Here is a 13583-nt window from a genome sequence, read left to right as displayed (position 1 = left end):
TTTGTTATCATATTGCAGCAGCAAAATGCAGCCAAGAACACATGTAAGATAAAACAGAAACTGAGGACATCTCAGGAAAAAGAGGTACAGAAATGTCAGAGATCTACCTCACTGCAAGTAAAGATTTTAGAGCTAAGAATTAGCAAATGTTGCAGTTAAAATATTTAATTTGTATTGTAGAGACTGAAACTGAAAAAGACAGCACTCATCTGTGCAACTTTTGAGCTCATTTTAGAAGTAAGCCTAGTATTTTAAAAATTTTTGGAGATCAGCAGTAATTTTTCCATTCCGAAAGTCAGCACTGATTAAAGTTAACTGACTTAAAACAAGTTATTGTTTAGACTTCAGGGGAAAAAACCTTTGCATTTCTGGAAGATGAAAAAGGCTGGAGTTATTTAAGTGTATACTTAAAAATTATCACATGTAATCAAGAGAGAATGAATAATTTCAGGAACCACGCAAATGTCATAGACACCATGATGCTCTAATACAGTACAATATATTAAAGGCTTACAATTACATTACTAGTAAACCTGTAGAAATCTATACTTTGGGCAAAAATAGAAAAGTTTTTTTGTTTTGTTTGGAGTTGTCAACAAACTATATAAAGTGTTTGCAGCTGATTACGTCAGAACTCACAAGCACCCTTGTAAAATCTCTCACCACTTTCTAACGCAGGCTTCAAGACATTTGGACAAGTAGTTAAATTTAGATCTTTTGTTTCACTGTACTTCAATTTTCAAGCGATATCTTTCACTCTAAAGTGAGCTAAAAGCGAATTCTCATAGCAGTATTTATTTCTTTAGTTATCACTTCCAGGTGATTTCACATATTTAGATATTACATTTCTGTGTTTGCACAATTCTACATGTATACCTTGATTTTATAATATTATCTTACCTTTCATAAAGCCTGCAGCAGAGAACTTTATTTCTCCTATTTGACTTGCTCCACATTTAGGTATATATGTAATCTCAAGTTATAACTTTCCCATTCCTTTCAAAAAGACAAGTTCACTAGAAGACTGAAAACTTATTTCAGAATAAAAATGCCACACAGATACATGAAACAAGTAATACATATTCCAAACTATATGCTTCCGTTATCTTTTGCATATCTGTTTTCAGCATCACCAGTGAAGAGCAGGATTTTATCATCACTACAGGAGGAATTAAATAGTCACAAATATCTCACCCGATGTCAGTAAGAGGTGGTTTGTCTCGGCCTCTCTTGTAGCAGAGAAAAAGTTCAGGACTCTTAAGACTTCCATAGTTTAGATTGGCTTGGAGGGCTGTAGGGGTGGCTTCCACACAGGTGTACCCCTCTGGGACAGTTTCACCAGCTGATTTAATTATCACAGCAATGTCAGTGATTGGAGCCTTCGGACCGCTTTCATGACGGCTTATTTCTTGGTCCAAGAGGTTTGAAGCATCTGTATCAGTCAGTCCTGCCACTACAAAATAGTCAGCCACCCGTGGGCCTTTGTCTTCTATCATGGTTATGAAAGTACTCCTAAGGAAAATAAAGAGAAATAAATCAAACACACTGCATTCAAAATAAACCTTTTCCTAAACAGCTGTCAAGCTATCACCATTTAAAATATTTCAGAAAATTAAGCAAATAAAAAAAATTCTATACAGTCTTCAGAGAATTCTAGGAAATTCTAGGAAATTCTAGAATTTCTAGGAAAACTCCAGAAAAACAAAAACAAAAAAAACAAACAAAGAAAACACAAACTCAGAAAGATAGGCAGGCAATTACATTCCAGTTCTAGTGCTGTAACAGAAGTGTTTTAGCACAAGGAAGTTTAAGTGAGATATAGAGGTCAAAGTTCCTAACACAGCAGCTGCACAAAAAAATTAGCTATTAGATCATTCAAGCTCTTCACAGGCCATAAATAAAAGCAGGTACCCCTAACTAAAATGATCTGTATTTTTCAGGCATCATTTACTAAGTAATTTGTCTACAGAATCATACTTACTTTTTTTCCTCTCAGAAGAGAGAACAATTTAAACCATTTGCTCACTAGTTTATCATCTGCATGTTTCACCCATTTTGTTCCGTATGTTAGGCCTAATAGCAGGCACACATTCAGCATTGACACATCCAGCATTGACACATCCAGCAGGCAACTTTAACATTTGGAAATAATTTACGGAAATCACATATCCAAGCCCATGTTTCATCAGCTGATTAGGCTGTATATATCACTGTTCATATATATCACTGTTCAGCTGCACATTCTAGATCTGGAAGGATTTGTTCTCCAAATACTCAGCATGTTCATTTAACATCTGATTTTAAAACAGTGGAATGCATTTTTTTTTAATGAGCAAAACTATCTGGCAGACTACACTTCTATATCGCAAGTACAATTTCAAGTATCAGTTTTCATGAAATACCTATCCCTCTCAAAGCTGATGGAGAAATATTTAAGAACGATCCAGAAGTCCCTTATAATCTCTACAATCTCTTCTGTGCATAAGTGCACCAAAATTGAGAAATGTCTCATATTTACAAGATCCTCATTGCCACTGTAATTGCACAGACATTAACATGCACTAACAGAAAGGTGGCCTGTGAGTATATGCCTATTTTGCCTCCTTTCTCCAGTTTAGTTCAATTCTGTCAGATGTTCTGTCCTCAGATCTCTTGAAGAACAAGAAAATGACCTCAGTGCCATATCTGCTTGTGAAGCTTCTGAGTGACTTTCAACTTCACAACTCACTGCAGCTCATCCTCCTTACTGTCATAAATACCATTAAACTAGTGATCAAACTCTTCACAGGTACATAAGTCATCATGAAATGCACAGGCTAATGGCTTCAGGTTAACCTCATATAAATTAGTGCTTCCATTAAAAAGACGCTCCTCATACTGTTACTACTCATTCCCACCTCACTTTTGACCAGAAACAGAGTCTGTGCAATTACGAAATCAACTGGAAGAAGAATTGCTCTGGCTGAATGTTAACCTGGCAAGGACTGTCTAGTGTTCAACCAGAGTAATTATGTGGTGACTCTATCTCAGCAGAAAAGCAGCAGCTTTCAGCAGCTGCACTGCCTTGCACTGGATTAATCATAAAACCACGATTCTAAAATGTTTCTGTTTACCTAAAAATAAATAAATAAATAAATAAATAAATAAAAAGAAAAAAAGGAAAAACTTCTCCCTTAAAAAAAAAAAAAAAAAAAAAAAAAGAAAAGAAAAGAAAAAAAAAAAAAAAGAAAGAAAAAAGTCCTGAGCCAAAATGGCTGGCATGGCTCTTCTAAAGTCAAATTTCTTGTTAAAATTATCCAGTCTTCCACTACTCCTACAAGTTGTCATGTCTCAACATCATGTTCTTTCAATGTTAAGAGTTAAAACGCTTACACATAGAGAAGGAAATAAAACAGTAACAGTATACAAAGCTAAAAAGCTCACAACAGTTTCTATTTTTGACCACAGTTGTAGTAACAGAAATTGCACTAATGTTATTTAAAATTGAGTAATGTGGGTTTCCTTAGTAAACAGAAGAAATTAATTGAAAAGGACTTGGAAAAATTAAATACTAAAATATGAAAGGTTAGAATGGAAATTATGAGAATCCTTTCCCAAATTTTTCCAGTGGGGATCAATGAAACTGTAGCAATTTTTTGCTAAGGAGCTATGGTTATGATTTATGTCATAGCAAATCAGTGTAATGTGGAAGGCAGAAGTCAGAGTCACCTGACAATTCAGCTGAGACTTGGCACACAAGCTTCATATGTCAGCACAACATTTAGGAAATTTTTTTAAGTGTTCTAAAGTTCCTTTCTCCAAAATTAAAAGATTTCACGTAAGCACTACAACTCAGTTATTTGAGAATATGTTTTCCCATTTCACAAAGATTTAAAGCCAAATGGCTTCTCAAGAGAGATCTTAGTTTTATAGCCCTTCCTAAGCCATGGCTATCTCACCAATGTATGGGCATCTTCTGTATTGCAACACTTTATAGATATAAGTGCAGACTAAGCTACAAATTAACAGCCATCAAAATAGAAACAGATCTTCAGACTTCAGTTACCCTAAGGATGTTCTGCCTTCTGAACTGCAGTGAAAAAAAAAAAACAACACAAAGAAGTGCAACTTGTAGGGCTTCAAGATGAAAATGCCATTTCCCGCTCTTTTTGTAATACCTCATAAAGAATTAGCAAACATGCTACTCTTAGTACCCTTATCTCAGTGTCACTGGACACATAAATTATCTATGATCCACACCACAGAAAAGAACACCCCACTTAAGCCAAAGGCTACGCTCAGCAAAAAACACAGAGAGAGAAAAGCACACTTTTTTTTCATTGTTCAAAGCCAGAAATACAGCCCACATTAGCTTTAACTTTCTAAAAAAGACAACAGTTTTTCTAACAACTGGAATGTAACTTTTATGGTGCTTCCATAATGTTATATCTAAAATATAAAAAGTCAGCTATCAGCTTCACGTGAAACATAGCCTTTCTTAAGGGGAGATTTCATAGTAGAATTGTTTTTGGAGAAAGGTTTCTCACTAAGACACTATTATGAAAAAATGCTAAATTATTAGAAATAGCTTCAGTGTTTACTGACAGCACCCCGAGCCTTCAGTTACAAGCTTCTTTCCACACAACTACACTGCAACTCTCTCAATTTACAGGTAGCTATAACTGCAACAAGAGCCATTCTTGTGAAATAAAAGAAAATTGTGAGAGCAAAATATAATCAGCCACAAAGAAGTGAAGATGAAGAAGTACTGCATTTGCATTTTATTTCATAGCTGTACTGCTTTTATTATACGCTTTAAAGCTCTTCAATTCCAAAATTTAGATGAAGTCCTCAGCCTTCATTTTACACAGATTACCAGATCTGAAGACTTCTATTCTTTAGATATATACATACATGTTAAAAAAAAAAAAAAAAAAAAAAAAAAAAAAAAAAAAAAAGTTCTACTGTGTATTACTCACAAAAAAAGGGAAAAGGAGACAACTCTTCACTTCAACATGCCAATCTGAGTAACAGTAAATACTCATCTTAACTGTGTTGGATGCAGGACTGCTTTCCCAAGATCCTTCTGCAGAGAATTCATTTGTGACATAATCTGCTTTACTGCTATGCCCACTACTTGCAGTCAAGGAACATTTGCTTGTAACAGAGGTGTGAGATATATTCACCCTGCCAAAAGTTTAGATAATCTCATTTATTTTTGAAAACAAAATACTAATAGAAGATTCTTGGAAATGATGCTAGGAGGGGCATTACACAGAGAAGCTTTTATCTAAAAAGATTTTGAAGTATTTCAGAAAGCATTTAAAATACACTCTGGACAGCCACACAACAAGATCCAAGTTCATACCAAACAATGTGCAGAGCAGATGCAGAGCCAACTCAGGAAACAGAAGCAACACAAACATATAAACCTAACATTGGTTTTTAAAACTCCAAATAGAACTTTTTCAATTATCTTGCCTCCAGGATCAAAACTATTGCTGTAACACATTGCCCCAACATCAAATGAGCCAATTGTGCTGAATCAAAACTGCTTCAGTGTTTTGTTACCTGTCTTTAGAGTATAGCTTAGATCTGCTCAAAAAGAGTGATGGAGAAAATAAAATTTGTCCACTACTTCCCAGGAACTTTCATCTTAGTAGAGACTAGAGACCCTTTTTCTAGAAGAGTGTTTTTCATCAATGAAGTGACAAAACTTACAATGTACTTCATGATATCTTTGAAAAGGTGACAAAATGATCTAATTCAAAGCATAGGCCACCCTTAATTCTAAAACATCAGTTTTCAATTATTCTCTTAAATTTGACTGGTAACCTAGCATAAGTTCAGGAACAACAACAACAGAACAGGAGAATGTGCTTTTGGACAAGCAGACTAAAGAAGATAAATCAGTACTTTACTTGACACTAGTAAAGAGAAGCTATCCTTCAAAATCTGTGTGTATGCACTCCTTTGGGAGTAATAATATCTACCCATGCAATGTAGTTGTCCTCTGCGTGTGTACAGGCAAATCCTTCACTACTTGTTTCTTCCAACTTCCAGAAATAAGTGGCACAAATATTGGATATCAACAGGCAAAGACTAAAATGAAACCATGCCAAGAGTGTGTGTGTGTGGATGCAAAAGGTTTGTTCAGTTAACATCTAACTGAAATGATCATCTTACATCTTCTCAGAAAGTTAGTAAAGTCTCAGTAGGACAACTAGCATACCCCCCACACACAAAAAAATCAAGTTGGTTGTAAAAGACCCTTATTTACTCATCTTCGAATACACCACCGACCACATAGAAAACTTAATACAGACTAATATCCTCAAATTGAATTTTCTAAGTTTTTCCTAAGCCTATATTGCACACCAGAAAAAAAAATACACAAAAGTAAGCTAAACTTTTTTTTTTTTTTTTTTTTTTTTTTTTTTTTAATATATATATATATATAAAGAATTATCCATTAGGAAGAACTGAAATCAAAACAGTAGAAAGCTAACATTTAATAGAAAACAGTTTTAGACACAAAACATATGCAAATCTTCATGCAAAAGAAGAAATCCATTTTACTTCTTAGCACAGCGTGATTTCATTATGAACAGCAACAACTTCCTGAAAAAGCAGAAGGCTTACAAGATAGACAGACTCTTTACACCAGTCACCTTTTCTTCACTACTTATAAGAACACAAAGAATTGAAATATTCTTGACCCTGAATGACAAAAATAAAGCCTATTTTCATTGTAATTGAAATCCAGAAATCTAATTAATTGAAAATACTGAAAACGTGGTCAAAGAACTGAAATTTTAAAGGTATTTCTGCATGTGATAAATGATTAATGCATGAATTAGCAAACAATTAAATTTACTTCAACCTTCTTCCAGACAGTGATGGTACCAAAGAAATTTGTGTGGAAACAACCTACTACTTACAAACTATTTGTGCGCAAGCATACTGCATGCACAATGACCAACTTACATAAAGATGGCATACTTTCCTCAAAACAGAAAATATTTTTATAACAAGGCTAGTAAGGAATTAAGTTTCACTCCAGACTCAAGAATAATCTCATCACTTTTTGTGCACTGTGTCTGAAAGATCTATTTTGCAATCAGCCAACCAGCAGCCAGCTTAAGATCTTTAAGCAAAGCAGATACTGAGCACAACTCAAGAGTCCTAACAAACACTGAGTTTTGCAAATGAGTCATACTTCACTACTGTCAGCAAATGAGATAGAAGAAAAACGTACCTCCACTCTATCCTCCTGATTTATTGCTAAAATAAGCTATCCTAAAGACCAGGGAAGACAGTGAATTCACTAAACTAGTTTAAAAAACAAAGATTCTGCTGGACAAGATAACTTGTCAGGAGGTCATACGCAACACTTGGGAAATTTGCTGGCTAAAATACAAGTAAGACAGAAGCATTACTTTGCTTTTTCAGCCACTGCATGAAGCAAAACTTCATAGACCAAAAAGGGATAATCATAAATAACCAACTCCACAATACAGAACTTAGTAAGCTATTCAAACAAGTCTTTATACTTACGATTTCTTCACTGTTTCCAGTGAACTAAGGAGGGGAAAAAAAGCCCTGAAAATTCAAAAAGAAAAGTTCCCTTCTGTGGTGCAGAGGGGGAAGATACCTGCATCTTTTTCTCTATTCATACTGGCTTTTCTTTCATCTTGTTCAAGAGTAAATGGTATTATTGGTTATAGAATGGGAAGAACAATTTATTTTCCCTTTGTGAAAAAGAATCTTCATTACGCTTGTTAAGAAATCTTAACTTTTTACCACTGCAAACAGTGCAGCATTCTTTTAATGAGTCACTTTGGAAACATCCCTGATTCACATTAGAAGCACTACTTAGCAAACAAAAGTCAAAGAGTTTAATATATGTAACTAGCAAGACAACTTACTTCTTGAACTAGCAACAGCTAAACTAAAATTCAAAACAGAAAGAAGGTGAAACAAGATTTGTAATTGCCTTTCATGAAGCTAAATATACAAGTGGCAAAGCACAGCGAAGAGATAAAGCTAGGCTGCACTAGTCCTTCAGCTTGCACCTCCTCTTCCTTCTGCACACATCTCAAATACCAAAGTCTCTATGTAATCTCTTGCAGCAACTGTAAAGATTTGTGCAAAGAAGTTAACTGCATTGACTAAAAAAACCCCAATTTTTGCAAATATTAGTGATATTAAATCACAACAAGGCATTTTAGTTACTATGAACAGGAGAAAGCAGAACCTTAAGGCCTGAGCTTAGTACATTTGATCACTAGTGAGGGTACTGACACCTAAGAGCTTAGGTTGTTAGTTTTAAAAAAAAAAAAAAGAAAAAAGAAAAATCAAACTGAAATACAATCGTGATGAAGCTGCTATCTCTCATGAAGTTTGTACTGATACAATTAGTACAATATTTTTACAACTCCACAGTAGTGGAATTGCATCAACAACATAACATTGAACAAACAATAGTACTTTCTTCAGGCTGCATTCTACCCTACTTGCATTCCACACCCATAGTAAGAAAGGTAGTTCTCAATACTAACCGTATTCAAGAAAAGAGAAGCTCTCATTCTAAGTGCCTCCAATTCTGTATTTCTTTAACGAGATCTTAATACATAAAAGCCAATAATCAAAGTTACTTTGAAAAGTAACAAAGAACACAATAATGGACTCAGCAACCAAGGTTTGTTTTAGACTTCTTTAAAACACAAAATGCAGATTTGATTGCACCACACAGATGCACCCTCACAGGATTAAGCACAACTGGCACAAATAATCACCAGTAGAGAGTCACCAGTAATTTAAGAGCCAAAATGCAAAGGACGATGCACGCAGGGTTCCCAAAGAGCTTGCACTCCAGTCATTTGTTCCATTTCAACACATCTTTGCTAACACTGCTCACACCTTTATGCTTGTCCATATACTGCCAGTACTAAGCAAGCCCCTCTGTGCTCAGGTAAGTATGCAGCTCCTACCTATTCATTTCAATTTGGTGTGTGTGCAACAGCTGAAATTGGGCATTCACATGACCTGTGGACAATTTAAGACTATTACAGAATGGAACATTATAAACTCATTCAACAATGTTGAACATGTTCAGATTAACAGTTAACAGTTTATTAGTCACATGCAATCTGGAACAAGAGAAAAAGAACCCCTAGATGTGCATTCAAAGACTTTCTTTTTTAGAATGCATATTATATTGGTCAAACTAGAAAATGAAACACTCACTCAACTAACTCACAAGATCATTCAAAAACAGAGTTAAGAAAACAACTTCATAGACATGCAATGCCCACCTTCTACCTGTCCTAACACAGCCAGCTATGGAACAAGAATGGTTGGATGTCACTTGTGACTGGGTCTGAACACGCACATATGCAAATACTGGACTATTCATTAAGTTTTCAAGTGAACATTTGAGAATGTAATGGCTGCGTAACTATGAAGGTTACAAAACACAAGCTGACTATTTCATAGTTGTCTATATTACCAGAAAAACAAATCTGAGGACAAAGTAAGAGATAAACCGTTTTGTTTTTTCTTCTTCTTTTTTTTTTTTTTTTTTTTTTTTTTTTTTTTTTTTTTTTTCTTTTTTTAAATCACCTAGTTGAACTTCATCCAGAAAACAAGTTCTGTCAAGGCTTTATAGTACAAATAACCTCAGGTGAAAAACTGCTATGTAAGTAAGGGCACCAAGTCTTGGAATACAACTAGGTGAAACAGCTGCCTTCCCCCCATCCCCAAGAAACAGTCAGGTGTCTTAGTTCTGCAAACTGAATATTTGAGAATAAAAACATTTTTGCTTTAAGCTTCTGAAATACTGAAAAATAAACAACTTCATGAAATACAAAAACCAAGCACCAAATAAGAAGACATACTTTAAACCCAAAGACCAAAGGCTAAATAAAATACCACAGCTAGAACATTTAATATAACTAAAGATATCAATAGTTCTTTAAAGCTTGACTAGGGCAGACATTTGGTATCTCTGAGGATTTATTACTGAGATTTTCCATGAGCATCAGTAACAAATGCTCAGCAAATAATTGGAAACAGTCTCTCTTCTATGCCAACGTAGCTTTTCTTTCCAGATTCAAACTGTGGGCTTTTAAATGACACAGCAGTGTGATTCATATTATAAAGGAGTGGTGACGAAATTAATCTAGTTTTGTAAATCCACTACTGTAGTAAGTGATAATTACCTAGCAATAATTAACTAGTTTTGCAAGACATATACAAAAATATATAATTGATCTCTATTGCCCTGAATTTTCCTTGCATTTCGTTGTCCTGCCTTATGTGCAATTCCCTGGGTTGCTTAAACAAAAAATAATCAAAAGAAGAGAGGAAACTAGTCAAATTTTCAACTTTATATTTAATAAATTGAAATTATTCAGCAAAAAATTAAAGATAAGTTTGAAAACATCACATTCTGTTTTAGGATGCAGAACTTAGTTTTTTTTTTCTTTTTTTTTTTTTTAAGGGTGTTAGCAAATCCAGTTACTGTTGCTGTAGAACAGTGAGTCAGTGACATTACAATGTAAATGCTTATATCAAACACGGAAAAAAAGCTTTCTGAATCAAAGTCTTGCAGTTAGGGTTTAAACCTTTAAGAATTACAACTGACAGACAAAATCACTAGGTTAATAGACCCTGTGACCCAAGATAGTCAGGACTATGCAGATGCCACTCAGAAATATCCTACTTGGAAAGAGAATTGGAGGCAGAGGAATGGGCATGGTAAGAACTAAAACCTGCTCCAGGCCATATTTACCATACTGTACAGTTTTTTTGGTTGTTTTTTTTTTTGGTGTTATTTCTTTTTTTTTTTTTTTTAACAGTAATTATGAACTGTCCAATACTACAAAAATTGGAGCAGTTACAGACTATGAGGCCAAAATGCAAATTCTGAAGTGACCTTCAGAGACTGGAGGAACAGCAGCTGGAATCAGTTGAAGACAAGTTTGGTACCAGTAAATGAAGTTCTACAGCCAAGGACAGAAAACAGAAATTGAAAATATGTCAGAAAGGAAGAATAATGATCAGCAAGCAACTATACGCATTTAGTAAGCCAGTTTCACCAGGCTTTCAGTGACAAGAAGTAACCACTCCAGCCACTGGAAAAAAAAAAAAGCAAAAAAAAAAAAAAAGCACACAAAGAAAACTAGTAATAAAAATATCAGAAGAACATTAATAATAAGAAAACTAGTAATAGTTTTCAGAGCAAAGGAAGTACATTATAAAGTGTACTTACTGCCCCAGTTGCAAGCTTTAAAGGTTAGCCATGCTCAGTATTATGTAATGAGTCAAACATCTGCAGCCCTGGAAACATTCTTTGCTAGAGAACGCTTTCTGTAATTGGAAACTCTGTTGGAGCAAAGTCAAATATAGTAGCCTGAAACAAAAATAAAACAGTAAAGAAAAAGTCAAGAGACAATAGTCCAGCAGTTAAGTGCCATCTGGGAGCCCAAATCTCCTAGACTTTTTTTTTGTAGGATTTTTTGTGCTTTTTTTTTTTTTTTTTTTTTTTTTTTTTTCTTCTCCATGGTTTTTCTTTGCTGTTTTTTGAGCAGGTAGGGCTGGACAGTGTTTTGTGTGGAGAGGTCAAAAGGAGGGACAAAAAGATGTTCCATTTCAAATTCAGCTCAGAAGTTAACCAAGTAAACTAAAAAGTCTGATACTTGTTCTCTCTACTAAGAATTGAAAGTTATTAGAACCAACATTATTTTGCTAGAATCTCTAAAGACAGATTTGCCAGATCATACAATCATACTTTCATTTTGTTTCTGTTAGCTATTCATAATACAGAAAAGCACATGCTTCTTGAAAATCTCCTGATACCACAGGTCTAGAATACCCCTTTTGCTGATTTTGAGGAACTCTGTTTTACATCTTTTCATCTTTGGGTGTACAAACACAGCAGCAGACTGTCACTCTCTATAGATCCCTCCATTGACAACTTTATCACAAGAAGCCTAAGTCGCTTCATCTACAATTTCAGAACTCCAACAGCCTATACCCACACCACTAAACACATTCCCAGTTATTGAGAGGATGACTCCCATTTTTATCCAGCTTATGACAGCAGCATCAAAACACTTGGTTTCATGTCAGCATTTTCATTCTCTCCCTGCTGCTTTTGAAGCTTGGCAGGAGCTTATTAACACTTCAGAAAGACTGTCTTTTAATCCTCTTGCCAATTTCTCATTAAGAAACACTCTTTTGCCAAGATGGCTTTAAAAAAGTCCAAACCACATGGTTGATAGCAGTTTGAATATTCATGGCTTTTGTTTTATGCTTCACCAATAAGGAGCCTAGAGGATGAGCTTTTTGTTCTTTACCCAGCACCAGCCTTTATCAAACTCTTAATCTGCAGCAGTTTTGCAATGAGGGTTTGTGCTAGCCCTTCTGCAGCAAATGCTCCAAGACCTTGCCTATATACTATTTCTGCACCTCCATTGCAGCAACCACTTCACAGATCACTTGCAGTGAAATTACTACAAACACAAATCAAACATAAATGCCTTAAAGTGGGTGCCTTCAGCTTTCAGAACTGCTTTCTGCATTGTCAACTGTTTAAGAAAAACCTTTACAGACAAAGAACAAAGAAATGGGTAACAGCAACCTCAGAAATTGCATTAGTGGTCAACAATTGCCCCCCATATTTCTTTCTCCGAAAACAGAAATTATTGCTGAAATTTACACTGACAAAGATAACCTTCATTCGCAGATAAGAATATTAACACTGTATATCCAATGTATATTTTCTTATTTCTTTTATGCTGAACTGTTCAGTTACTTGTGAGGCAACAAGAAATATACATACTTTTTTTTTTTTTTTTTTTTTTTTAAATCACAGAAGCTCATCAACAACACCAAGAAATCTTCTCCCCTCTTCTGAACTCCGCAACGTATTTTAAAAACCCTGCATTTCCATCTCTTGAAAGCCTTAGTTACCTACCCGTTTCCTGCTGTGCTTACTTACAGCCCTGAACATATATATGGGAGAACTAAATATCTGAAACCGTTAAAGCCTGAATGTATGTGAAATGAGATCATTATGTGTACTCCCAAAGAAAACATTTTTGAAAGATCATGCATCATAAAGATACTACTTACACAGACAAATACATCAATAAACATTTTTCTCAAGCAACAAAAAGCTATTGAAGAATAGGAAGACTGAGATTTTGTGATGAAACACTATCATTCACCAGCTGGCAAGTAAATGCGAAGGCTGACCCATATTTAGACATTCCTTATAATTATCATCTAACAACCAAAATATCTCTGCTGTGTTACTCAGCATTGGTGGAGTTCTCAGACAAAACATTTACTGTAAACTTGATTTTCTGGGAATATATATACAGCCTTTAAACAGCAAAAGTGCTTAAGTATGTTCATTACAAAGAACATACCAGCTGAGCTAATAACACACAAAAAGCAGGGAAGAAACATTCGTGTTTAAAAGTTTCAGCCAATGTTGTTAACAGTGTCCAATATATCTAAAAATCTGAAGAACTATCCCTTCAGAGAACCCAAAGCTAATCTATGATAGGACTTTGAAAACATTCTGAAGGCAA

General features: G+C 34.8%; 1 protein-coding gene across 4 annotated transcripts in view; it reads right to left on the bottom strand.

Moving 5' to 3' along the window:
* The window catches only part of DENND4C (DENN domain containing 4C), an 80443-nt gene that overhangs the window by 58644 nt on the left and 8216 nt on the right, over nt 1–13583 (bottom strand). For 3 of the 4 annotated variants that reach the window (XM_048931670.1, XM_048931672.1, XM_048931673.1), the window contains exon 2: nt 1195–1512. In XM_048931670.1, coding sequence (XP_048787627.1) covers nt 1195–1496 — 302 coding nt within the window. In that variant the 5' untranslated portion in view covers nt 1497–1512. Of the gene's footprint in view, nt 1–1194; nt 1513–11254; nt 11396–13583 lie in introns of all 4 variants that reach the window. The other variant, XM_048931671.1, reaches the window with a different exon arrangement.

This window comes from Lagopus muta, chromosome Z (genome assembly GCF_023343835.1).
Source record: "Lagopus muta isolate bLagMut1 chromosome Z, bLagMut1 primary, whole genome shotgun sequence".
In the NCBI taxonomy this organism is placed as follows: Eukaryota; Metazoa; Chordata; class Aves; order Galliformes; family Phasianidae; genus Lagopus; species Lagopus muta.
This window is presented reverse-complemented; position numbering and strand designations above follow the sequence as displayed.